Consider the following 27580-nt stretch of genomic DNA (forward strand, 5'->3'; position numbering starts at 1 on the left):
GCACACAAAAAACTCGATAAGTAACATTTCCCACATGTTTACTTTACATCAGCACAATTTTGGAACCAAAATTTTTTTTTTGTTAGGAAGTTATAAGGGTTAAAAATTGACCAGCGATTTCTCATTTTTCAACACCATTTTATTTTTACGGACCACATCACATTTGAAGCCACTTTGAGGGGTCTATATGATGCAAAATACCCAAAAGTGACAACATTCTAAACACTGCACCCCTTAAGGTGCTCAAAACCACATTCAAGAAGTTTATTAACCCTTTAGGTGCATCACAGGAATTTTTTGAATATTTAAAAAAAAATGAACATCTAACTTTTTTTCACAAAAAAATACTTCAGGTTCAATTTTTTTATTTTACCAAGGGTAACAGGAGAAATTGGACTGCAAAAGTTACTGTGCAATTTGTCCTGAGTGCGCTGATACCTGATATGTGGGGGGAACCACTGTTTCGGCACATGGCAGAGCTCAGAAGGGAAGGAGCGCCGTTTGACTTTTTCAATGCAAAATTGTTTGGAATTCAGATCGGACGCCATGTCACGTTTGGAGAGCCCCTGATGTACCAAAACAGTGGAAACCCCCCTACAAGTGACCCCATTTTGGAAACTAGACCCCCAAGGAACTTATCTAGATATGTGGTGAGAACTTTGAACCCACAAGGGCTTCACAGAAGTTTATAACGTACAGCGGTACAATTAAAAAAATCATATTTTTACTCTTCGCCATGACAGCACACACTTGGAGAGAGGGATCCGCCCATAGGAACAGGAAACCTACAGAGATAAGAGGGCGGTCCGCCTCTCCCCCTCAGTTGGTTTCCTGTTCCGAAGGGGAACCGCAGGATACGCTACAGTCTTACCTGGGCCCAGGAACTGCCTGTGCAGGGGTTCCGGTCGAGAGGCAGCGACGGGGGAGTGCTGGAATCCGGCTCCCTCCTCGGCTGGTATGGATGACGGGCAGAAACCCCGGTACCTGGTGGCGCCGACCGGGGTTCTTCTGTGGACAACATGACACCGGGCGGGAGGATCCATTCCGGTCCATGTGGGGGCGCAGGAACCGGAGAAAACGACAGCCTCCGGCGTTCCTAAAGAGCTTCAGCGTCCAGGAGGACGCACAGGCAGCGCGGCAGGAAGTGGTAAGGAGGAACTTCCGGGTTACCGGAGGTTCCTCGGCTCAGAGCGCACGCGCGGCTGGGCGGTGCTGCAAGCAGAGAGGCGCTCCCCGCCCCCTCCAGAAGAAAAAAAAAAAAGTGATTTGATCTGCAGAGCGCGGGCGGCTAGTCTCGGCGCTGTAGCGAGGAGCCGCAGATAGGCGCACCTGGAGGGGGAGGTACCAGGTATGAAGGGGCTTATAAAAGGCCTGGGGCACAGAAATATGGCGTGCAATCATGTCTTCACCAAGGCAGGACACGCATCCCCAGGCAGGCGACGCAGCAGCAACCAAGGACCACGCAAGACGAGGGTCCTCGGATCGTAGCCACAGAAGCCATACCAACAAGCCTCCTTCTCAGCCTCCTGAGCCGGTACCTACAGCTTCTCTGGGTGAGTGGACGACGCTCTGCCTATCAAGCTGATAAAATGTCTGTCTCTCTCTCTCTCTCTCTCTCTCTCTCTCTCTCTCTCTCTCTCTCTCTCTCCCCGCCGTCATGATGTCTCTATCTCAGACTAAGAGGAAGGAAAAATCAAAAAATAAAGAATGTGCCCTGTGTACACGTCCGCTACCGGACTCTTACACAAAAAGACTGTGCAAAGGATGCATAAACAAAACGGCAAAGCAGGCGTCAACATCAGCCGCAGACATAAGGGCTATAATTAGAGAAGAACTACAGGCCCTAAATCAGTCTAGCAGGCCTACTAATATCGAAACAACTAGGCCAGCAGACGCCGTAGACACCGATGAGGGCGAAATAGCCTCGGATAGTTCTAATGCATCTACATCGGCATCCTCCTCAGAGATGGAGGGCCGTTGCTGTTTTCCATTAGATCATATGGATAATTTAGTTAAATCCGTGAGGAATACAATGGGTTGCACAGATACAAAAGAGCCGCAAACGGCTCAGGAAATTATGTTTGCAGGTCTAACAGACAGAAAGAGGAAAGTTTTTCCGGTTATTCCAGCAATAAAATCTCTGGTTAAGAAGGAGTGGGAGAGACAGGACCAGAGAGGGTATCTTCCCTCAACTTCAAAGAGAAGGTACCCCTTTAACGACGAAGACTTGTCGACATGGGTTAAAGTCCCGAAGGTAGACGCGGCAGTGGCCTCCGCCTCAAAGCAAACAATCTTACCAGTGGAGGACTCGGGTGTGCTAAAAGACCCTCTGGACCGTAAAGCTGACGCCTCATTAAAGAGGGCATGGGAGGCAGCTACCGGCACGTTTAAACCGGCAATAGCTAGTACTTGCACAGCTCGCTCTATGCTGGTCTGGATCGACCAACTAGACCAGCAAATAGACCAGAAGATCTCCAGAGACAAGCTACGTGCCGCCATACCTCTAATCCGCGGCGCAGCGGCATATATAGCAGATGCTTCGGCTGATTCCTTACGTTTGGCAGCCAGAACAGCAGGGTTGGCTAATAACGCCAGACGTAGCCTATGGCTAAAAAGCTGGAGAGGTGACACCCAATCCAAAGCAAAGCTTTGTACCATTCCTTGCGAGGGTGAGTTCTTATTTGGGAAAGCCTTAGATGAAATCCTTACGAAGGCAAAAGAAAGGAAAAAAGGATTCCTTAACCCTCCTCTCCCATTTTATAGGAGGGCGTTTAGGAGAAGACCATTTGGCCGAGGAAGACCAGCAGAAAATCAAAACCGCTGGGCTACAAAGGAAGGAAAGGGCAAAGGTGCCATGTTTAGGGGATCCTCCTTCCGCAGGGACAGGAACTGAGGAGCCAGTCCCTCCAGTAGGGGGGAGGCTAAAAAATTTTTTTCGAGAATGGGAGAAAATTACGCTTAGCCCTTGGGTCCTGGGCATTATTAAAGAAGGGTTAAAGATAGAATTTCATCAAGTACCCCATAATTCGTTAATCATAACATCCTTCAGCTCGCCAATTCAACAGCAGGCCCTGGAGGCTGAGATTTGGAGCCTTCTGGACAAAAAAGTTTTGGTCCATGTGCCTAAAAGGCAGGAAGGGAGAGGATTTTACTCCCCTCTCTTTCTGATACCTAAACCAGACGGGTCATTCCGGACGATAATCAACTTGAAGAAATTAAATTCATTTATAATAAATCATAAATTTAAGATGGAATCCATAAGATCCACGATTAAGCTCCTCTTCCCTAATTGTATGATGGCAGGCTTGGATCTGAAGGATGCTTATTATCATATTCCCATCCATTGCAGATATCAGAGATACCTCAGAGTGGCGGTCCTCCTCGATGGCACCATACAGCATCTCCAGTTCACAGCCATGCCATTCGGCATTTCCATCGCACCACGAGTATTTACAAAGGTGATGCTGGAAGTGATGGCTTTTTTACGCCAGAAGGACACACTAATAGTACCCTATCTGGATGATTTTTTGATAGTAGGGAATTCAATTCGGCAGTGTAATGAGCGGGTTACTGATACAATCTTGTCCCTACAGGCCCTAGGGTGGATAATAAACTTCAAGAAGTCCAGAATTGAGCCGCAGTCTGTTCAGTCCTTCCTAGGTCTCGAGCTAGACTCCATACACCAAAAATGTCTACTGTCTCAGGTAAAAATTTCAGCAATTAAAAAGAAAGTGAGGATAGCAATAGATCGGCCACACATATCTTTAAGGGAAGCAATTTCCCTCCTGGGATCCCTTACTGCCTGCATCCCCGCAGTTCGCTGGGCTCAGTTCCACACGAGGGAACTACAACACCAAATTCTCTTAGAGGAATCCCGGGATCGGGGTAATCTGACAAAGAAAATCACGCTATCCCAGGAGGTCCTAATCTCCCTTACATGGTGGCTAAGGGATGATAACTTAGCGGGAGGAGTACCTTGGGTTATAACACCCTCCCGTATAATTATCACGGACGCTAGCCCCACAGGATGGGGAGCCCATATGGGAAATAGTTTTGCCCAAGGCCTATGGGATATAGGCGAAGATCAGGATTCGTCAAATTTAAAGGAACTAAAAGCAGTCTATCATGCATTGTGTCATTTTCTTCCGCAGTTACAAGGGGAAAACGTGAGAATCCTTTCGGACAACACCACAGTAGTCGCATATCTGAACAGACAAGGCGGAACTCGATCAGTCACCTTAATGTCTTCCGCAAGAAGGATTTTATCCCTAGCAGAAAAACAATTTTTGTCTCTCTCAGCCCTCCACATAAGGGGAAGAGACAATTGGGAGGCAGATTTTCTAAGTCGCCATACACTGCGACAAGGAGAGTGGTGTCTAAGCCGGGAGATATTCACACGCATCGTGGCACTATGGGGTCGTCCCCAAATAGATCTCTTCGCCACCAGAGAGAACAGACAGGTGCGAAGATTCGCCTCTCTAAATATGACAGACAATCCGGAAATTCTGGATGCCCTCCAGGCCCCGTGGCAATTCAAACTGGCATATGCATTTCCCCCAATCATACTTCTACCGCAGGTGATCAGGAAAATCAGAGCAGAGGAAGCACGAATAATCTTAGTAGCACCATTCTGGCCCAGGAGGCCTTGGTTTTCTTGCCTGCAAGCAATGTCAGTGACAGACCCGTGGGTGCTTCCTTCAACCCCCAGGCTCCTCTCACAGGGGCCATTCTTCCATCCTCAAGTGGACAATCTCCACTTGACGGCTTGGAACTTGAAAGGGAAATGTTGAGATCAAGAGGTTTCTCGGAGGGATTAGTCAATACACTCCTACAAAGTCGAAAAGTGACAACGACAAAAATTTACACCAGAGTATGGAGAAAATTCCTAGAGTCTCACGCAGAGCCGGATTTCGGAGAAATTCCGATTACAGCGATCCTAGAGTTCCTACAGAAAGGGAAGGAATTAGGGTTAGCTGTTAACACACTAAAAGTACAGGTGTCGGCTCTAGGGGCCCTCTATAGTTATAACGTGGCAGGCAATAGATGGGTAAGCAGATTCATCTCGGCCTGTGAGCGGAGTGAGCCGGTGCACATACCTAGAGTTCCTCCTTGGGACTTAAACCTGGTTCTGGAGGCTCTAACACGTCCTCCCTTTGAACCTTTAGATTCAATATCCCTTAAACACTTATCCTTCAAAACAGTACTGCTAGTTTCACTAACCTCAGCCAGAAGAGTTAGCGACATACAAGCCCTTTCAATAGAACCCCCTTTTCTGTTGACATTTCAGGATCAGTTAATATTAAAACCAGACCCCTCATACTTACCAAAGGTAGCAGGGAAGTTTCATAGATCACAAGAGATCCACCTCCCTTCATTTTTTAGTAACCCTTCTACTCCAGAGGAAGAAAAGTTCCATACACTAGACGTTAGAAGAGCCTTATTACAATACATCGAGAGGTCTAGCAGCTGGAGGAAGAGTAGGGCTCTGTTTATTTCCTTCCAGGGCCAAAAGAAGGGACATGAAGTCACAAGGGGTACTTTGTCTCGGTGGATCAGAGACGCAATTGGGCTGGCATACTCCGAGAGCAATGAAAATCCTCCGGAGGGTATCAGAGCACATTCCGCCAGAGCTATGGCTTCCTCCTGGGCAGAGAGGGGAGACGTCGCAATCGAGTCTATATGTAAGGCGGCAACCTGGTCTACACCCTCTACCTTTTATAATCACTATAGGCTTGATTTATCATGCTCATCCGACCTAGCCTTTGGTAGAGCGGTCCTCAGCACGGTGGTCCCTCCCAGGTGAAAGTCTCTGAAAGTCTCCAAGTGGGTGCTGTCGTGGCGAAGAGTAAAAAGCCGGATTACTTACCGGTAATGCTCTTTTAATGAGTCCACGACAGCACCCGTTCACTAACCCTCCCTAGATGTTAACATTTAGTATATACACCTTCTTAGTTGTAAAGTTAATACATTTAGAATACTGGATAATATAATGGCCTAATAATTGGCGGTTCTCCTGGTACTCTGAAATCCAACTGAGGGGGAGAGGTGGACCGCCCTCTTTTATCTCTGTAGGTTTCCTGTTCCTATGGGTGGATCCCTCTCTCCAAGTGGGTGCTGTCGTGGACTCATTAAAAGAGCATTGCCGGTAAGTAATCCGGCTTTTTTCCACAAAAATGATCTTTTCACCCCAATTTTTATTTTCCCAAGGGTAGCAGGACCCTAAATGTTATTGTGCAATTTGTCCTGAGTACGCTGATACCCCACATGTGGGGGTAAACCACTATTTGGGCGCATGGCAGAGCTCGGAAGGGAAGCAGCGCCATTTGTCGTTTTTGGCTGGAATTGAGATCGGACACCATGTCGCGATTGGAAAACCCCTGATGTACCAAAACAGTGGAAACCGACCACAAATGACACCATTTTGGAAACTAGACCCCCAAAGGAACTTATCTAGATGTGTGGTGAGCACTTTGAACCCCCCAGTGCTTCACAGAAGTTTATAACGCCCGGGCGTGAAAATAAAAAATTCGTATTTTTTCCACAAACATGATCTTTAAGTCACCAATTTTTTTTTATTTTCCCAAGGGTAACAGGAGAAATTGGACCCCAAAAGTTGTTGTCCAATTTGTCCTGAGTACACTGATACCCCATATGTGGGAGAAAACTATTGTATGGGCACACGTCGGGGCTCGGAAGGGAAGTAGTGAAGTTTTGGAATGCAGACTTTGATGGAATGGTCTGCGGGTGTCATGTGCGTTTGGAGAGCCCCTGATGTACCTAAACTATTGAAACTCCCCACAAATGACCCCATTTTGGACACTAGAACCCCCACGGAACTTATCTAGATGTGTGGTGAGCACTTTGAACCCCCAAGGGCTTCACAGAAGTTTATAATGCCCAGGCGTGGAAATAAAAATATTGTTTTTTTCCACAAAAATTATATTTTTGCTCCCAATTTTTTATTTTCCTAAGGGTAACAGGAGAAATTGGACCCCAAAAGTTGTTTTGCAATTTGTCCTGAGTAGGCTGATACCCTACATGTGGGGGTAAAACACTGTTTGGGCGCATGGCAGAGCTTGGAAGGGAAGGAGCACCATTTGACTTTTTCAACTCAGAATTGGCTGGAGTTGAGATCAGACGCAATGTTGCATTTGGAGAGCACCTGATGTGCCCAAACAGTGGAAACCCCCAATTCTAACTCCAACCCTAACCCCAACACACCCCTAACCCTAATCTCAGCCCCAAACCTAGCCCTAACTCTAATGGGAAAATGGAAATAAATACATTTTCTTTTAATTTTATTATTTTTCCCTAACTAAGGGGGTGATAACAGGGGGTTTGATTTACTATTTATAGCGGGTTTTTATGTTTGGCAGCTGTCACACGCTAAATTGTAAAAATAGTTTTTGCATCACCACATATTGAGAGCTATAATTTTTCCGTATTTTGACCCACCGAGTCATATGAGGTCTTATTTTTTGCGGAACGAGTTGACGTTTTTATTGGTATCATTTTCGGGCACGTGAGATTTTTTTGATTGCTTTTTATTCCGATTTTTGGGACGCAGAATGAACAAAAACCAGCGTTTCATGAATTTCTTTTGGGGGGGTGCATTTACACCGTTCCACGTGCGGTAAAATTGATAAAGCGGTTTTATTCTTCGGGTCAGTACGGTTACAGCGATACCTCATTTAGGTCGTTTTTCATGTTATGTCGGTTTTATGCAATGAAAACTATTTTATTCTGCGAGCTATAACTTTATTTTTTTCGCTGATGATGCTGTGTGGCAGCTCGTTTTTTGCGGGACAAGCTGACGTTTTCAGCGGTACCATGGATATTTATATGCGTCTTTTTGATTGCGCGTTATTGCACTTTTTGTTTGGCGGTATGATAATAAATCATTTTTTGCTTTGTTTTTTATTTTTATTTTTTAAGGGGTTCGCTAAAGGGGTTAACTAATGGGACAGTTTTATAGGGCGGGTCGTTACGGACGCGGCGATACCTAACATGTACTTTTATTGTGGTTTTTTTTTCCAAAAAATGGATTTATTGGGGGAATTTTTTTTTTTTCTAATTTATTTGGCGATTTTTAAAAAAAATTATTTTAACACTTTTTTTTTTGAATTTTTTTAACTTTATTAAATAGTCCCAGGTGGGACATCACTGTCCTGTGACAGATCGCTGATCTGTCACATCACAGATCACTGTGACAGATCAGCGATCTGTCACAGGCACTGCTGCAGACTTCCTCATGCCTGCGCTTTGCAGGCACTGAGGAAGTCGGCTACCTGCAGGCCCCCGTCGCCATCTTGGATTCGGGGGCCTGCAGGAAAGGAGCCCCCCGCAGCAGCGCTGCACATTGCGCTGCTGTGGGGGGCTAAGGGAAGCACGGAGGGAGCCCCCTCCCAGCCGATGCTTCCCTTTAACCCCCGGTACACCGCGATCATGTTTGATCGCGTTGTGCAAGGGGTTAACGTGTCGGGGGCGGTCCGTGACCGCCCCTGACACATTGTGCCGGGTGTCAGCTGTGATAATCAGCTGACACCCGGCCGCGATCAGCGGCGCTCACCACGTGGGTCATAAAAAAATGAGTTGAGTCATAAAAAATGACTAAGTATGGAATGGACAAGGCAACTGTTAGGTGGATTCATAACTGGCTTAGTGATCGGACCCAAAGAGTGGTCGTAAATGGCTGCACATCCAGTTGGAAGAATGTCTCAAGTGGGGTACCACAGGGCTCTGTCCTGGGCCCTGTATTGTTCAACATCTTTATCAACGATTTAGATGAAGGAATTGAGGGTAAACTGATTAAATTTGCTGATGACACAAAGCTAGGAGGGATAGCTAATACTAGAGAAGAGAGAGAGAGGATTCATAAAGATTTAAATAAACTGGAGAAGTGGGCAGCAACTAACAGAATGGTTTTTAACAGGGAGAAATGCAAAGTACTACATCTGGGCAATAAAAATGAAAAAAGCATATATAGAATGGGAGGAATAGGGCTAAGTGACAGCACATGTGAAAAAGACTTGGGTATACTAATAGATCACAGACTGAATATGAGTCAACAGTGTGATGCAGCAGCAAAAAAGGCAAATGCAATTCTAGGATGTATTAACAGAAGCATACAGTCTAGATCACGTGAAGTAATTATTTCCCTCTACTCCTCTTTGGTCAGACCTCATCTGGAATATTGTGTCCAATTTTGGGCACCACATTTTAAAAAAGACATCAACAAACTGGAGCAAGTTCAGAAAAGAGCGACCAGAATGGTGACCGGTCTGCAAACCCTGTCTTATGAGGAAAGGTTGCAGGATTTGGGAATGTTTAGTTTGCAAAAGAGAAGACTGAGAGGAGACTTAATAGCTGTCTACAAATATCTAAAGGGCTGTCACATTGTAGAAGGATCAACTTTATTCTCATTTGCACAAGGAAAGACTAGAAGCAATGGGATGAAGCTGAATGGGAGGAGACACAGATTAGATATTAGAAAAAACTTTTTGACAGTTAGAGTGATCAATGAGTGGAACAGGCTGCCACGAGAAGTGGTGAGTTCTCCTTCAATGGAAGTCTTCAAACAGAGGCTGGACAGACATCTAACTGGGATGATTTAGCGAATCCTGCTTTGAGCAGGGGGTTGGACCAGATGGCCCAGGAGGTCCCTTCCAACTCTACCATTCTATGATTCTATGATTAGATGGTGGGCTGGTCTAGGTGAGAGCGACACGTTTGCCGCTTCAGTGTTTTTATTCACTGAGCCACTTGGATATCGCTTATTTCTCAAATAACCCCAACACATTAGTGGTCTCAGAATAGTTTACTGTTGGTCTGACACAAAGCTCAAGGTAGGAGAAAATAACTTTGCCCCCAGTCTTAAGCAGTCCACTGCCTGTACTTCTTGCATAGTATTTGCTCTGATGAAGTCCAAGAAAAGGTTAGCGCTACCGCGAGTCCGGTGTCTGTCAGCAGTAAGGCATTCCGAGACCATTCCTTTGTGGGGACTATTCATTCATGGAGTGGGCTTACTTACAATTTTGGCTAAGGCGATTGCCATGAATAAAGAATTTGATTTAAATGTCATCCATCCAAGAGCAACAACTCCCAATGATACTGGAGCTGTTTGGTGATGAACACTGCTTTTTTTTTTTTAACATGATGGAGGACATGTCACTAGGCAAAAGTGATGACTAAATGGCTCAAAATATTGAAATTTTTGATTAACGGCCCGAAAACTCTCCAGATCTCAACTTGTGGTCAATTTTCAAAAAGTGGGTTGACAAACAAAAACCCAGAAGTTATAATCTGCAAGCACTGATTATCCAAGAATTGGCTGTCATCGGTTAGTCTACCCCAGAAGCCGATATCCAGCCACCAGGGTGAAGGTCAGAAAGCTTAAATTATAAGGGACAACTCTGTAGATATTGAGTCTTGTAACAATAGAAACATCTGTCTAAAAGATCTAAAAACACTAAAGAACCAAAATATGTGTGGGTCTCAAAAACTTTTCGCCACAACTGTATATCTAATCTGTATGGCCAACTTAACGGAAGCTGTAGAGAACACAATTTTTAATCCTAGATAAGAAACATGAATTTTACACACTGACATTTTGTACCACTCTGCAAATGATCCATGTGATTTTGTGTGTTAGCGCCTACAATATTTCAACAGATTTTGTTGTATATAATACATAACACAAACCATACGAGGTTCATTGATCACCAGTAATCTATATACACTTCACTTTTAGTTTTGGTGTTTTTCTTCTGTTTTTAACTACTTGCAACCGACCAAAGGCTTAAAATGTATAGATGGTCTGCAGATTACACTGCTGTGACCTTCTAAGACGTAATTGCTGCACGGGAATGTTCAGCTGCAGAAGTGGGAAACCCCATAGAGATGACGAGATAATTTATTGCAATCCTTACCTTCCTGATGGCTGAACAAGCGCTGTGTCTATAGTATGGGAAGTGCCAAGAAAAATTCGCCTTTGGACCCAGCAGTCATGTGATTTCTGGGTGCATGGACGGAGCATGAGACTGAATTTGTCCTGTAACTTGAGCTAATATATCAGCCCCAGAAACAGGACAAATTTGATATATAAAAACTAAGTAAATATTGAAATGCCCCAAAAGGTTTTTTAATGATTTATGGAAGGCACAATGTATAAAAGTTTATAAAAAGCTGCTGGCAGTCCAGTTCACAGTTACTAGCACTGCCCCTCCTGTGAGGTGTGAGGGAGATATAGATATACACTGCTCAAAAAAAATAAAGGGAACACTTAAACAACAGAATATAACTCCAAGTAAATCGAACTTCTGTGAAATCAAACTGTCCACTTAGGAAGCAACACTGTTTGACAGGTAGGGACCACAGACCACACCTCAGTACTAATGCTTTCTGGCTGATGTTTTGGTCACTTTTGAATGTTGGTTGTGCTTTCACACTCGTGGTAGCATGAGACGGACTCTACAACCCACACAAGTGGTTCAGGTAGTGCAGCTCATCCAGGATGGCACATCAATGCAAGCTGTGGCAAGAAGGTTTGCTGTGTCTCTCAGCGTAGTGTCCAGAGGCTGGAGGCGCTAGCAGGAGACAGGCCAGTACACCAGGAGACGTGGAGAGGGCTGTAGGAGGGCAACAACCCAGCAGCAGGACCGCTACCTCGACCTTTGTGCAAGGAAGAATAGGAGGAGCACTGCCAGTGCCCTGCAAAATGACCTCCAGCAGGCCACAAATGTGCATATGTCTGCACAAACGGTTAGAACCCGGCTCCATAAGGATGGTCTGAGGGTCCGACGTCCACAGATGGGGGTTGTGCTCACAGCCCAACACGTGCAGGACGCTTGGCATTTGCCACAGAACACCAGAATTGGCAAATTCGCCACTGGCACCCTGTGCTCTTCACAGATGAAAGCGAGGTCATACTGGGCACATGTGACAGACGTGACAGAGTCTGGAGATGCCGTAGAGAGCGATCTGCTGCCTGCAACATCCTTCAGCATGACCGGTTTGACAGTGGGTCAGTAATGGTGTGGGGTGGCATTTCTTTGGAGGTCCGCACAGCCCTCCATGTGCTCGCCAGAGGTAGCCTGACTGCCATTATGTACTGAGATGAGATCCTCAGACCCCTTGTGAAACCAAGGTTTGCCCTGGATTCCTCCTAATGCAGGACAATGCCAGACCTCATGTGGCTGGAGTGTGTCAGCAGTTCCTGCAAGATGAAGGCATTGACGCTATGGACTGGCCCTCCCGTTCCCCAGACCTGAATCCGATTGATACATCAAACTCGACAAAAAAGTTCAGCCATAAAATTACAACTTTATTAAACCAATAGTGTGCAATCAATAAAAAACATATTAAAAGGAGATGCCAATCCATACACCGAACAAGGGAATATGCAAGTACTTATCCTATGTGGAAAAATGTACACAGCAGGGAGATCAAAAATACAAATGCCTGAGTGGTAACTGCTCATTCAGTATACCCTGCAGAGTACATAGTGTATCCTCAATGTACAATACTCATAATAAGAGTAATAGTAGTGATGTACACAATATACATAGCCCTCAATATGTGACTGTCCAAAGAAATGACATCATTGCCTAAACCGTATATAGCTATTTTAACATATACCATATGCTGGTTGTGAACAATTAAGCCACAAAGTTAGCAAAATGCATGATAGACAAATACATATGAACACCAATGACACAGGCGTTCCCAGATGTAAAAAAGAAGATATTTCACGCAATATTGGGCAGTAGAATATCTCAGTCTAACTTGTGTTAGCAATGACTGCCCACAGCTAATGGATTGGGCATGTTGTAAAAACAGTCACCCTATAGTCCCCACATTGTTAAGACAAATTCATGGGAGTGCAAAATACATTAAGGAAACATACAACCTTGTATGGTGTTATCCCCGACTCGCGTTTCGCCACAGCTTCGTCCAAGGGGGTAGATTGAGTGGTTCTCATGGGCTCCTATCCTTTAATAACCCCATCAAGCTAGAAAATTGTGCACCATATGTGCTGAGAGAAAATACCGCCAAACCGTGCTAATTCCAGCAGTATGCATCCTACCAGACATTGCGCTCAGCTCCCGAGGTGTGAACATGTACCTCCGTCTCACCGGAAATGGTCTTCCAACAGTCTTGAAGGAGTTCCCAGAGATGCTTAGCTCTTGTTGGCCCTTTTTCCTTCACTCTGCGGTTCAGCTCGTTCCAAACCATCTCGATTGGGTTCAGGTCTGGTGACTGGAGGCCAGGTCATCTGGCGTAGCACCCCATCACTCTCCTTCTTGGTCAAATAGCCCTTACACAGCCTGGAGGTGTGTTGAAAAATAAATGATGGTCCAAATAAACGCAAACCGGATGGAATAGCATGCCGCTGCAAGATGCTGTGGTAGCCATGCTGGTTCAGTATGCCTTCAATTTTGAATAAATCCCCAACAGTGTCACCAGCAAAGCACCCCTACACCATCACACCTCCTCCATGCTTCACGGTGGGAACCAGGCATGTAGAGGCCATCCGTTCACCTTTTCTGCGTTGCACAAAGACACGGTGGTTGGAACCAATGATCTCAGATTTGGACTCATTAGACCAAAGCACAGATTTCCACTGGTCTAATGTCCATTCCTTGTGTTCTTTAGTCCAAACAAGTCTCCTGCTTGTTGCCTATCCTTAGCAGTGGTTTCCTAGCAGCTATTTTACCTTGAAGGCCTGCTGCACAAAGTCTCCTCTTAACAGTTGTTGTAGAGATGTGTCTGCAGCTAGAACTCTGTGTGGCATTGACCTGGTCTCTATTCTGAGCTGCTGTTAACCTGCGATTTCTGAGGCTGGTGACTCGGATGAACTTATCCTCCGCAGCAGAGGTGACTCTTGGTCTTCCTTTCCTGGGGCGGTCCTCATGTGAGCCAGTTTCTTTGTAGTGCTTGATGGTTTTTGCCAATGCACTTGGGGACACTTTCAAAGTTTTCCCAATTTTTCTGACTGACTACCCTTCATTTCTTAAAGTAGTGATGGCCACTCGTTTTTCTTTACTCAGCTGCTTTTTTCTTGCCATAATACAAATTCTAACAGTCTATTCAGTAGGACTATCACCTGTGTATCCACCAGACTTCTGCACAACACAACTGATGGTCCCAACCCCATTTATAAGGCAAAAAATCCCACTTATTAAACCTGACAGGGCACACCTGTGAAGTGAAAACCTTTTCCGGTGACTACTTCTTGAAACTCATCAAGAGAATGCCAAGAGTGTGCAAAGCAAAAAATCAATGCAAAAGGTGGCTACTTTGAAGAACCTAGAATATAAAACATATTTTCAGTTGTTTCACACTTTTTTGTTAATTATATAATTCCACATGTGTTAATTCATAGTTTTGATGCCTTCAGGGTGAATCTACAATTTTCTTAGTCATGAAAATAAAGAAAACTCTTTGAATGAGAAGGTGTGTCCAAACTTTTGGTCTGTACTGGATATAATATATATATAATTTTTATGGTCTTTAGAATTGGGGTTGTTCACAAGATTCCCTGTGGGCCTGTCTTTTGGCTGCTCTATATTACTCTGTGAACTGCGCCCCATTGGTAGAAACAATAAAAATGAGCACAAATAAAAAGGGCCATTTCTCTGGAACAATATGGCGGATTAAAAAACAAACAGGAAAGCAGGGAAAGTAAAATAAGAGCAGAAATTGGCTACTCTTGACCTGGGGACAATCCTCTTTAATGTGTGTATGAATCCCAGTTAAACATATTTTGCAGGTTGGATGCTTATTCGTTTCTTGACGTTTTTAAAATTTTGGGTGATGACTTTGTTCCTTTTGTGATGACAATTGTAAGCTTGTCTAGGCTAATAGTGCTTGTTTTTTGCTAGACTGCTCATTCTTAAGACATGCAAAGGTAATACGTGTGTACTTACTGGCACTGAGGGCTGCAGTTCCTGTGCTAAAAAAAGGGACAAATTGTTCACTATTTTTGTACTTCATCTTTGTACAGTCTGTGAGTAGAAATTTACTTTATTCTTTGCTCCTGTATTTCAGCTAAGGAAGCCTTTGAGAAGAATGTCTCGCCCATCATAATAGACAATACCAACTTACAAGGATGGGAAATGAAGCCATATGTTTCTATGGTCAGATTTGCTTAATTACATTTTGGAAGTTCTATATTTATGAAATATATCTTCGTTTTTTTTCCATGCGCGTCGGTGTACTATAAATTCTGTGTACAGGGTGGGCCATTTATATGGATACACCTAAATAAAATGGGAATGGTTTGTGATATCAACTTCCTGTTTGTGGCACATTAGTATATGGGGGGGGGAAACTTTTCAAGATGGGTGCTGGCCATTTTGAAGTCAGCTATTTTGGATCCAACTTAATTATTTTCAATGGGAGGAGGATCATGTGACACATCAAACTTATTGAAAATTTCACAAGAAATTCTACCCATTGGAAAAAATAAAGTTGGATCTAAAATGGCCGACTTCAAAATGGCCGCCACGGTCACCACCCATCTTGAAAAGTTTCCCCCTCCCATAAACTAATGTGCCACAAACAGGAAGTTGATATCGCCAACCATACCCATTTTATTTAGGTGTATCCATATAAATGGCCCACCCTGTAGTTTCAGCACATAGATGCATTCTTTTTTGCAAAAGGATTGGATTCCACTGTTGTGATTCTCTTGGTGGCAATGAGGTGCTGTCTAGCTAAACATTGATTCAGACTAACTACTCCTTTTCATGTGCAATAGCCTGTTCACAAAGGAAGAAGACAAAACTCTAGTCCCTCTTATTGGAGGTAGCAATCTTAAGTCATTATGTGCCCTTTAATGTGCCTTTCTACATGGCTAAGAATCTCCAATTACAGACATGTTTCAGGGTATTTGCCCCTCATCAGTGCAAAGCAGGTGATAAAGTTTGGCTGGGTGAGGATGAGCGGTCTTTGACGCAGTCAGAGGTAAGGTTTTGTTTTGTTTTTCCCTGTCAGAGGCCTCTCACCCAGCCATATCAAATGTCCTGCTTTGCACTTATGAGGGGCAATTATTCCTCTATGAAGAAGCTATTTCCATATTTAAATACCCATAGGAACACATGGCCTATAAGACTCAAACTTCAACTTGGCAGTCTCTGCAGGGAGAAACCTTAGAGATTACCAAGTTGAAGTAAGATTCTCTTAGTAGTCCCTAATGTAATTTGCAGTTTGCGGTACTGATGGCTTTGTGCCATCAGTGTCTGTTAGATATGTATTTTACAGTAGTTGTGATAATGGGCTGGACCCGCTGCTTTGCTGAGTAATTTGCTTGTACTTATGAGGACTTTTCAGAGGAATATGGATAGGGTTTAGCTGAATCCCTCACGTGTCAAGCATGTGTGTCTTGACAGACTTGAAGGGCTACAAGAAAATAATTTCACACCGGTGCTAGGCAAATCTTTGCAGACCGCTGGCTTTGGTGTCTACTGCAGGGAAGCTGTAGGCCATTACATTTCCCAGCTTGGCTCCAGGCTTCCCATGCATGATGCTCTTACATGTAAATGATGAAAATATATTAGGAAAATCTTATATGTTTGATACTCTGATATACTATTGTTGTAGGTTCACTGAAGACTTTATATGATGCCATGTTGTGCTTTGCAAATGATAGCAGTTGAAATCACTCTCCTTGTTAATAGCCACACAAAGAACAGTCCTTTAGATAACAGTGTAGCCTTTACCAGTAAAAGTGCTTTCAGCCAATGCCACATGCAAACCTCCCATCTTGGCAGCGTGTGAATGCAGATTAAAGTTAGGCTATGTTCACATGCCCAGTAATTATCCGTTAGAACAGATCCAGTAGAAGTCTGTTAGGATAGAAGTTGTGCTGCCACAAGTTTTTGGTTCCTTATTCACTAACTGATCTCTGCTGGATTTGTTTTTCTGACATCCGAGTCAACGGGCCACGGATATGTTGGGCTATGCGCACATGTTGCGGAATTCCCCGCGAGAATTCTGCTACTCCCTGCCGCGGAAAATACGCTAGAATTCTGCATGCGGAATTCCTGCATATTTCCTGCGTTTTAACTAGCGTTTTGCAAGCGTAATTAGCTTGCAGAATGCTAGCGTTTTCCAAGCGATCTATAGCATCACTTGGAAAACTGATTGACAGGTTGGTCACACTCGTCAAACATAGTGTTTGACTAGTGTGACCAACTTTTTTACTATTGAGGCTGCCTATGCAGCATCAGTAGTAAAAAGATATAAAGTTAAAAATTAATAAATATAAAAAATGGTGTTTTTCTCGCCTTCCGGCGTCCCACCAGCGTTCCCGATCCTCGTGATGCTCCCGGCAAGTCCCGTTCCCAGCGATACCTTGCGACAATGACCTTTGACGTAGCGGTCTCACAAGACCGCTACATCATCAAAAGTCATTGTCGCAAGGCATTGCTGGGAACGGGAGTTGGCGGGAGCATCGCTGAGTCCCAGGGACGCTGCGATATGGTACCCAGGGCCTGGAGGAGAATCTCCTCTCCTCCAGACTGTGGGTACCATCCGCACATCTTCCGCTTACTTTGTGCATGGTGGGCATAGCCACATGAGGAAAGTAAGCGGAACAATGCATTCCTATGTGTGCGGAATTCCCGCGATTCCGCACAAAGAATGAGCATGCTGCGTATTTTTCCGCGATGCGTTTTTGCAGCGGAAAAATACGCATCTTTAGCACAGCATGTGCGGAATGCCATTGAATACAATGGCTTGCTTATTTTATGCGTTTTCACAGCGTTTGCCGCGTTTTTGCGGCGGAAAAACATGGCAAAAACGCAAAAAATACACGAGAATTCCGGACGTGTGCACATAGCCTCAGTGCAGCATTCGTTATAGTCTATTTTTAACAGATCTGGCAAGAAAAAGGTTTCAAAAACACGTGATTAAAGGAAGTGCATATCACTTTTTTGAAGCGGCTCCTGATGGAAAATTCTCCAAGGTAGTCTTCAAGAAGTAAAAAACTCCCAAAAGAGCGAGCCTTTTCTGAAGGATGTCCCACTAGAAAACACTTAGTTTTTGATTGCCTCAAAAAAATCACTGTATGCACATATCTGAACAGCAGCGATCAGAACTAAAATCTGATCGCTGCTGTAAGTCTCTGATTTCATGCTCCAGTCGGCCCTCCCACTGCTTGATTGTGGGCTGCTGCTGGTGTGCCATGGCAGACAGGGGCCTGCTAATGGTCTCCATGCCTGCCATGTGCATATTCGTGGCTTGGCTTCATATGTCACTTCATAGGTTTCTCTATAGACCGCAATTCTGTGGTACTGCAGTATATAAAGTATGAGACCATTGGAGGCTCAACCCCTTAATGAAATTTAAAACGAAGGTAAAAAAAATTTAAATAGCCGCTATTAATTCGATTCACCCTCCCCTAATTTAAAAATAAAGATTTGATATATCACATTAGGTATCGCTGTGTCGATAAGAGTCCAATCTATGAAATTATAAATTTATTTAACCTGTACAATAAACGCTGTAAAGCAAAAAAGCAAATCATCAAAGCAACAGAATTGTTATATACAGTGACATGTAAAAGTTTGGGCACCACTGGTCAAAATTACTGTTGTTGTGACCAAGTCGGAAATGACATAAGCTCTAAAAGGCCTAAAACTCTAAAAGGCCTAAAGTTAAAGATGACACATTTCCTTTGGATGTTAGCCAAAAAGTCTTTTTTTTTTCTTTTTTACGTTTTAAAAATAACAAAACTGAAAATGGCCAATGCAAAAGGCATTATCGAACTCAGGCTCCATAGCACGGCCTTACTACTACTGAGAGAGTACATAAAGTGCAGCACAGATTAATCTTAACTAAAGGCCTAGATCAAGAAAAGAACATAGGATATTTCATAGCTTTCTCATATTATGAAAATATTTACAGCACAAACTGCACTGAACTACTGAACCCAATTTTATACCGACTCCAACAAAATGGACACCAATTTCACAACTCCATAACCCTGATGCCTTGTTCACTATTGTCGTTAGGAAAGGCCAGGTGATGCAAATTTCCCAGTTTTTTTTTTTTAAACCCAGCCATCTCTAATCTTGTGCAAAAAAAACAGCAGCCATGGGGTTTTCTAAGCAGCTGCCTTGCCCTCTGAAAATGAAAATAGTGGAGGCCCACAAAGCAGGAGAATGTTATAAGAAGACAGCAAAGCGTTTTCAAGTTGCACTTTCTTCAGTTTGAAATGTAATTAAGAAATGGTAGTTAACAGGAACATTGGAGGTCAAGATAAGATCTGGAAGGCCAAGCAAAATTTCAGTGAGATCTACTCGTAGGATTGCTAGAGAGGCAAAACAGAACCCCCGCTTGACTGCAAAAGACCTTCAGAAAGATTTGGCAGACTCTGGAGTTCTACTGTTCATAGAAGAGCCATCAGAAGAAAACCTCTCCTGCATCCTCACCATAAAATTCAGCGTCAGAAGTATGCAAAATAACATCTAAACAGGCCTGATGCATTTTGGAAACAGCCTCAACCTTCCACGGGACTTAACATAGAACTCTTTGGCCACAATGATCAAAGGTATGTGTGGAGAAAAAAGGACACAGAATTTCAGGAAAATAACATCTTGCCAACCCATAAGCATGGGGGTAGATCAATTATGCTTTGAGGTTGTGTTGCAACCAATGTCATGGGGAACAATTCATGGGTGGATGGAAGAATGGATTCAATTAAATTTCAACAAATTCTTGCTACAAACATAACAACCATCTGTAAAAAATCTGAAGTTGAAAAGTGGATGGCTTCTATAAATGGATAATGACACGTCAAAATCCACAAGAGACAACCTCAAAAGGAGTAAGCAGTAGGTTTTACAATGGCCCTCACAGTCCTCTGATCTGAACATCAGTGAAAATCTGTGGCTAGACCTCAAAATAGCAGAGCATGCAAGACTACCAGGAATCGCACAGAACTGCAAGAATTCTCCAAGGAAGAATGGTTGAAAATCCCTCAAACAAGAATTGAAAGACTCTTGTCTGGCTACAAAAAGCATTTACAAGCTGTGATTCTTTGCAAAAGAGGTGCTACTCGGTACTTGCCATGCAGGGTGCCCAAACTTTTTCATTGGCCCATTTTCCTTTTTGTAATTTTTAAAATGCAAAAGATGAAAATATATATATTTTCTCTAGTCACCTTCCATGACAGCAGTGTCGAAGGATGTCTCCCCACCCTAATGGGGGACAAGAAACAGAGGTTAAATACCCCTCCCCTTCCTACCACCACCAGTGTTTTTCCTGTCCTCTATGGGACATGAAGAGGTCTTAGTGCTGCTGGGGCCGGCGATTGGAAGCGCTTTTTCGTGTGCATGCCGGGGTCAGGGGCTCCGCTCACCTCCAGTGGCTGCTCCCATCTCCACGATCCTCATGCGACTCAGGACCCTTTCTCGTCCACCTGCCCCTCCTCAGGGGGTAAAGCGGGGCGGTGACGGGGTCCTCCTGCAGCTCCTCGGCGTCCTCCTCTCCCCATTCGGCTGGTTCCGGAGTCGCGCGCGCATCGGAATTGACGTCGGTGTCGAACTTCCGGTTTGCTTCCTATGCGTTCCACGCTGGAACGCACGCGCGAGCCGTCTGGTGTCCGCATTCGCCAAAGCAGCTGCATGATTGGGGCGTCCACTTCGGGGCTTCCCCCTATGGACCCAGGGGAGGAGGAGCACAGAACTACGCTGGGACCTCGATTCTTTAAATCCTGCTCAGGGGTTGCCTCCAGGTAAGGCCCATTTGTCTGTGTCCTTCTGTGACTGACAACAGACTGACCAATGGACGGTGACAAACCCTTACTGTCTGCTTCTGCAGAGCCCATCGTTCACCCTCCTACTGTAAGTAGTGGGTCCCTTGCTGTCCGGGGTATAATCATAGTATACCTTTCTCTCTCTCTTTAGGGAGACAAGGTTCCTGCCCCTAAAAAGGATAAGGTGCCCAGCCGCAAATGTGGTATATGTGCTTCCAGGCTTCCCTCTGCATATAAGAAGAAGCTTTGCACGGATGACGTGTTGCGTGCTGAACAGCCCTCTCTTGGACAGCATCAAAACCCTCATAAAACAGGGGTTTCAATCCTCTATGGCTACCCTTTCCCAAGCCCCGGTACCACAACCCCCTCCTATTAAGAGAAGGAAGATGGTACCCGTGGAATCTGACTCGGGCGAAATCCGTACCTCTGGTTCAGAGGATATTTGGGAGAATGAGAGTTCCACTTTCACCCCCAAGTACGATAATAAAAAAATATTTTTTCTCCGAAGATATGGAGGAGCTGATTAGTATGGTGAGATGCACCATGGGGATGGAGGAAGAGGAAGTAAGACACTCTGTATAGGATGAAATGTTTGGGGGGCTAAAATCTAAGGATGAGAAAGGGTTTCCCATACATGAGAATATTAAGAACCTTATCCTTCATGAATGGGGACTCCCTGAGAAAGGACTTAGCATCCCTTCGGAGTTGAAAAATCGCTTTCCCCTTGAAGGAGATTGTTAATTATGGGAGATTCCCAAAATCGATGTGCAGGTGTCGAGGGTGACCAAAAAGACTGCTCTTTTCAAATATTCTTCCCAGTTCAAAGATCCCATGGATCGTAAAATCGAGAGCTTGTTAAGAAAGTTCTGGGACACTTCCACCAATCTGCTGAAAGCAAATGTGGCTTCAACGTGTTGCCAGATCTCTATTCCGCTGGCTACATACTTTGGAAAATCACCTTATTCAGGGGACTTCTAGGGAGGAGATGCTTGACTCTCTTTCCCTACTCCAGAAGGCAATGGGTTTCCTTGCTGATGCCTATGCTGAGTCTGTCCGAGTAGCGGCATGGTCAGCAGTCCTCTCCAATTCATCCAGGAGAGCACGTTGTCTGAAGTCTTGGGAAGGGGACTTTACCTTCAAAACTAAACTCTGCGGTATTCCCTTTCAGGGTCACTATGTGTTTGGCCCAGCCCTTCCAGGGGTTGTGGCCCCCAGACATCAGTTCCAGCACCTCGAACCTGAGGGAACTGAAAGCAGTAGAGAAAGCGTTGAGAGCTGCATCAATCCTCATCCAAGGTCACCACATGCGTGTCTATTAAGACAATGTGACCACAGTGGCCTATCTCCGACACCAGTGAGGCACGAAATACACCAGCCTGAAATTAACTGCTGTAATGATTTTTTCCTGGGCAGAAAAACATCTTTTGTCCCTCCACAGCAGTACATCTAAAGGGATCGGACAATATCCAGGCGGATTTCCTCAGCAGGAAGGACGTCCACCCGGGAGAATGGTGACTGAACCAATAGGTCTTCTTGTCCTTGGTATCAAGGTGAGGGAATCCTGATGTAGACCTGTTTGCCAGTGGTCAGAACACAAAGGCCAAGATGTTCTTTTCCCTCAGTCCCACGGATGGAGCGCAGAGGATAGACTCCTCCCATCCTTGGAAGTTCAGCCTGGCATTCACCTTCCTACCGATTCCAATGCTAGCAAGGACGCTCCTGAAGATTCAGTCAGAATTGCGCCCATGTGGCCAGGAAGAAGCTGGTACGGCACGTTGATGGACATTGGTCAGGACGGTCCACTACGTCTGCCCCAGAAGGTCGACCTTCTTCAACAGGGTCCCCTGGTACACTCAGATTTACACAGATTGAATCTTGCAGCCTGGTTACTGAGGCCAAGATTCTAAAGGCTAAAGGACTCTCAGATGGAGTAATACAAACTCTCCAGAAGAGTAGGAAGCCAGTGACCAACGCCATCTATGGCAAAGTTTGGAAAATATTTTCATCAAGATTTTTCACACATGTTAGACTTTCTTCAGAGGAGGTTTGATTTAGGGCTCACACCTAGTACACTGAAAGTACAGGTGTCAGCTCTTAGTTCCTTTTTTGATCAGGACTTAGCTGGCCATTGCTGGGTTAAACGCTTCATGACCTCTGCAGCTTGGATTAGTCCTAGACTTCATAGTCAAGTTCCCCCCTGGGATTTCAATCTGGTCCTTAATAGTTTTAACTCAAGATCCATTTAAACCCCTACCATCCATGAGTTTAAAAAACCTGATCCTTAAAACCATTTTTTCTAGTGGCAATTACTACCGCTTGGCGGGTAGGAGAGTTACAGGTCCTTTCAATACAGGAGCCATATCAAACTGTCACTACGGATAGCATTGTCCTTCGGTTAGATCCCTCCTTTATGCCTAAGGTAGTCTCGAACTTCCATAGAGACCAGGATTTTGTGCTACCCTTATTCTGCCCAAATCCCTCCAATGTGAAGGAAGAAGTCTTCCACACCCTTGTTTTCAGGGTGGTTCTCTTTTACCTCCAACAAATGGAAAATTGGAAGATTGACCAAAACCTATTCATTCAGTTCTCAGGTCGAAATAAAGGCAAGATGGTGGCTAAAAATTCAATTGCTAACTGGATCAAGCAACCTATCTGTCTGGCTTATTCATCACGGATCTTCAGCCTCCTGCATCAGTGAAGGCCCACTCTACTTTCAGTATCAACATCATGGCAGGGAGGAGAACGTATCTTCTGAGCAGATATGCAGAGCAGCCACCATACATTCACCAGGCACTACAGACTGAATTTCAATAGGTATTTATGGTTTGGCAGATGAGTTCTGCAGGCTGTTATCCCTCCCTAAAGAAATTAATTGTTGGTATTTCTCTGATACTGCTGTCGTGGAAGGTGACTAGAGAAAAAAAAAATTAGTCTTACTGGTAATTTGTATATCCTAAATAGTGAGGTCTACCAAAAATGGCACTTCAAAATAACACAAATATCATAACAGACAGAGAAGTAATGCCATAAAATATAATATTTTATTAAGGCACACAGGCCAAACATTAAAAACCACAATAAAAGGCGATTCCGGTTCAAATAGTCCAGACAAGGTAAGTATACAGATAAGTGTAAAATAGTAAATGGCAACAATGTTCAACCAGTAGGGAATCACATTATATCTCATGTAACATCATAATGACAGATATCTCCCTACAAAATTATTATGCTCTTACTGCACAGGTTATAGTGTACTGAAGACAGGTAGAGCATGCCTAGTAACCACCTAAGATGTAAATCATCCTGTAATATAGCCCAAGTGATATGTCAATATAAATGAAGGTCATATAGTATTGGTGTACTAGACATGTGGTCTCCACTGCGCAACAAAAAAAGGTCAAGCACCAATGCACACATAAAGTGCATATAATGAGGCCATACAATGTCTACATAGAGTAAACTATCGTATGAGTAGTGTCCACCCAGAGTATCTCTATAGATATATATATTAGCTGATTTATAATAAATATGCCAAGTGCGATCATAAAGGCAGGTGTACACATAGAGCCATGTTACCCCAGTGTATATTTTAAGCGGAAACCTGACCACACATCTATAACCGCAAAAATGCACAGTATATGGTGCGAACTAACAGATGAGACGTCCGCACCCAAGGTAACCCTATATATGTACAGTCATGGCCAAAAGTATTGACACCCCTGCAATTCTGTCAGATAATACTCAGTTTCTTCCTGAAAATGATTGCAAACACAAATTCTTTGGTATTATTATCTTCATTTAATTTGTCTTAAATGAAAAAACACAAAAAGAATTGTCCTAAAGCCAAATTGGATATAATTCCACACCAAACATAAAAAAGAGGGTGGACAAAAGTATTGGCACTGTTCGAAAAATCATGTGATGCTTCTCTAATTTGTGTAATTAACAGCACCTATAACTTACCTGTGGCACCTAACAGGTGTTGGCAATAACTAAATCACACTTGCAACCAGTTGACATGGATTAAAGTTGACTCAACCTCTGTCCTGTGTCCTTGTGTGTACCACATTGAGCATGGAGAAAAGAAAGAAGACCAAAGAACTGTCTGAGGACTTGAGAAACCAAATTGTGAGGAAGCATGAGCAATCTCAAGGCTACAAGTCCATCTCCAAAGACCTGAATGTTCCTGTGTCTACCGTGCGCAGTGTCATCAAGAAGTGTAAAGCCCATGGCACTGTGGCTAACCTCCCTAGATGTGGACGGAAAAGAAAAATTCATAAGAGATTTCAACGCAAGATTGTGTGGATGTTTGATAAAGAACCTCGACTAACATCCAAACAAGTTCAATCTGCCCTGCAGTCCGAGGGTACAACAGTGTCAACCCGTACTATCCGTCGGCGTCTGAATGAAAAGGGACTGTATGGTAGTAGACCCAGAAAGACCCCACTTCTTACCCCGAGACATAAAAAAGCCAGGCTGGAGTTTGCCAAAACTTACCTGAAAAAGCCTAAAACATTTTGGAAGAATGTTCTCTTGGTCAGATGAGACAAAAGTAGAGCTTTTAGGGCAAAAGCATCAACATAGAGTTTACAGGAAAAAAAGAGGCATTCAAAGAAAAGTACACGGTCCCTACAGTCAAACATGGCGGAGGTTCCCTGATGTTTTGGGGTTGCTTTGCTGCCTCTGGCACTGGACTGCTTGACCGTGTGCATGGCATTATGAAGTCAGAAGACTACCAACAAATTTTGCAGCATAATGTAGGGCCCAGTGTGAGAAAGCTGGGTCTACCTCAGAGGTCATGGGTCTTCCAGCAGGACAATAACACAAAACACACTTCAAAAAGCACTAGAAAATGGTTTGAGAGAAAGCACTGGAGGCTTCTAAGGTGGCCAGCAGTGAGTCCAGACCTGAATCCCATAGAACACCTGTGGAGAGATCTAAAAATGGCAGTTTGGAGAAGGCACCCTTCAAATATCAGGGACCTGGAGTAGTTTGCCAAAGAAGAATGGTCTAAAATTCCAGCAGAGCATTGTAAGAAACTCATTGATGGTTACCGGAAGCGGTTGGTCGCAGTTATTTTGGCTAAAGGTTGTGCAACCAAGTATTAGGCTGAGGGTGCCAATACTTTTGTCCGGCCCATTTTTGGAGTTTTGTGTGAAATGATCAATGTTTTGCTTTTTGCTTCATTCTCTTTTGTGTTTTTTCATTTAAGACAAATTAAATGAAGATAATAATACCAAAGAATTTGTGTTTGCAATAATTTTCAGGAAGAAACTGAGTATTATCTGACAGAATTGCAGGGGTGTCAATACTTTTGGCCATGACTGTATACTGGCAGTCCTATTGCACAAATGTCAAACGGTCATATAGGTTAGTGTACATATACCACCATAGGCCTAGTATATACACTAAGTAGAGACCTGGACATACATCTATAACAGCAAAGGTGCCAGTGCATAAGAGAAGTATACAAGCTTGTCAGGCCCTGTCCCCGACGCGCGTTTCGCCACAGCTTCACCCAAGGGGGTAAAGTATGTGGTACTCATAGATTGGCGTCCTTATGTAGCCCCAGGCTGTCAATCAGTAGCCTCACATGTGTGCTCAAATATGTTGCTGAAGGCGGGTTAGCTGACTTCATCAGTGCGGTTAATTGACAGCGGTTACCTGTCAGCAGTGTAAACCAGGTCACAGGAGCCCAACGCCACCATCTGCGGCAGTCAGCCAGCGATGGTACTTGTTCAGCACGTGTCGCTATCCTGCGGCACGCCAACTCACCGCGCTATCGCTCCCCCTTACGACACGTCAGGAAAGGGGAGGTCCTGGAAGCGCCCGGAGTGACGTAACCACCTGACAGCGAACCACAGTGCAAGGGCCCGCCGTCTGCCGCTCAGCCACACCCGCATTTGACGTGTCAGAACAGGGGAGCTGCATGTGCTGGTTAGACGGACATGTCCTACACCATGTGGAACATAGTCTGAACAGAAGTCTTCATAAACTATGTAACGGAATACTAAGGACTAAATGCCAACTATGTATGGGTCCACATAAATACCAAAGTAATTAACACACTAAGCGTGGTACAGGGCACAGAGAATTATACAGATAGTATACAGAATATATATATAAAGAGATTCAAAGCTTATTATTAAAAAAACACCAACATTACATACAGATGTACATATCTGTATTTTCACATGTGCCCATTAATACAAACACAATAGGCCTGTTGTTTAACCCTTACATGGACAATATTATATGTACCAAAGATGCCCATATGGTAAAGATCTATCAAAAAGCTGAGGTACTGAATGGACTAATATATATATATATATATATATATATATATATATATATATATATATATATATATATATATATGTATGTACCTAATAGGATATACGGACTGCATACGCAGTACATTGTTCTTAAAAAGAGGATATTGTATGACCCAAACCAATAATGAAAAAAGCTTCATATATAAATGTAACAACGCTCAACATCCAAAGGCAAAAATTCTCCACAGGTCTTGACCACGTCCCAGAGGCCGGCCGTCTTTTTCAGGTATCCTCCCGGGAGCCAATACTAATCCCATGGGTCCTCTCATGCAAGGTGAACCACACTTAGAAAGAACATCTGCAAAACAATTCTCATATTAAAACTCTTAAAACCCAACATAAAACCACATTACAAGAAAGGGGCAAAGCTTAAGACCTCGTTCAACCCTTTTGGTTGAACTGAGCCTATTTTATCTATCCATCGGGCGTCTAACTGGGCCAGTCTCTTCCTCAGATTCCCACCTCTCTGATCCATATGTATCCT

At 44.0% G+C, this 27580-nt stretch overlaps 1 protein-coding gene across 4 annotated transcripts in view; it reads left to right on the plus strand.

Annotated features, from left to right (window-relative positions):
- The window catches only part of RHOH (ras homolog family member H), a 207849-nt gene that overhangs the window by 17314 nt on the left and 162955 nt on the right, over positions 1-27580 (plus strand). For 3 of the 4 annotated variants that reach the window (XM_073561108.1, XM_073561107.1, XM_073561109.1), the window contains one exon: positions 15049-15137. The exons of the other annotated variant lie outside the window; for it this stretch is intronic. In XM_073561108.1, the coding sequence (XP_073417209.1) occupies positions 15049-15137 (89 nt within the window). The remainder of the gene's footprint in view (positions 1-15048; positions 15138-27580) is intronic. 4 annotated transcript variants of the gene reach the window in all.

The sequence above is a fragment of the Dendrobates tinctorius genome, unplaced genomic scaffold (assembly GCF_039654945.1).
Source record: "Dendrobates tinctorius isolate UK_male_01 unplaced genomic scaffold, ASM3965494v1 ptg000314l, whole genome shotgun sequence".
In the NCBI taxonomy this organism is placed as follows: Eukaryota; Metazoa; Chordata; class Amphibia; order Anura; family Dendrobatidae; genus Dendrobates; species Dendrobates tinctorius.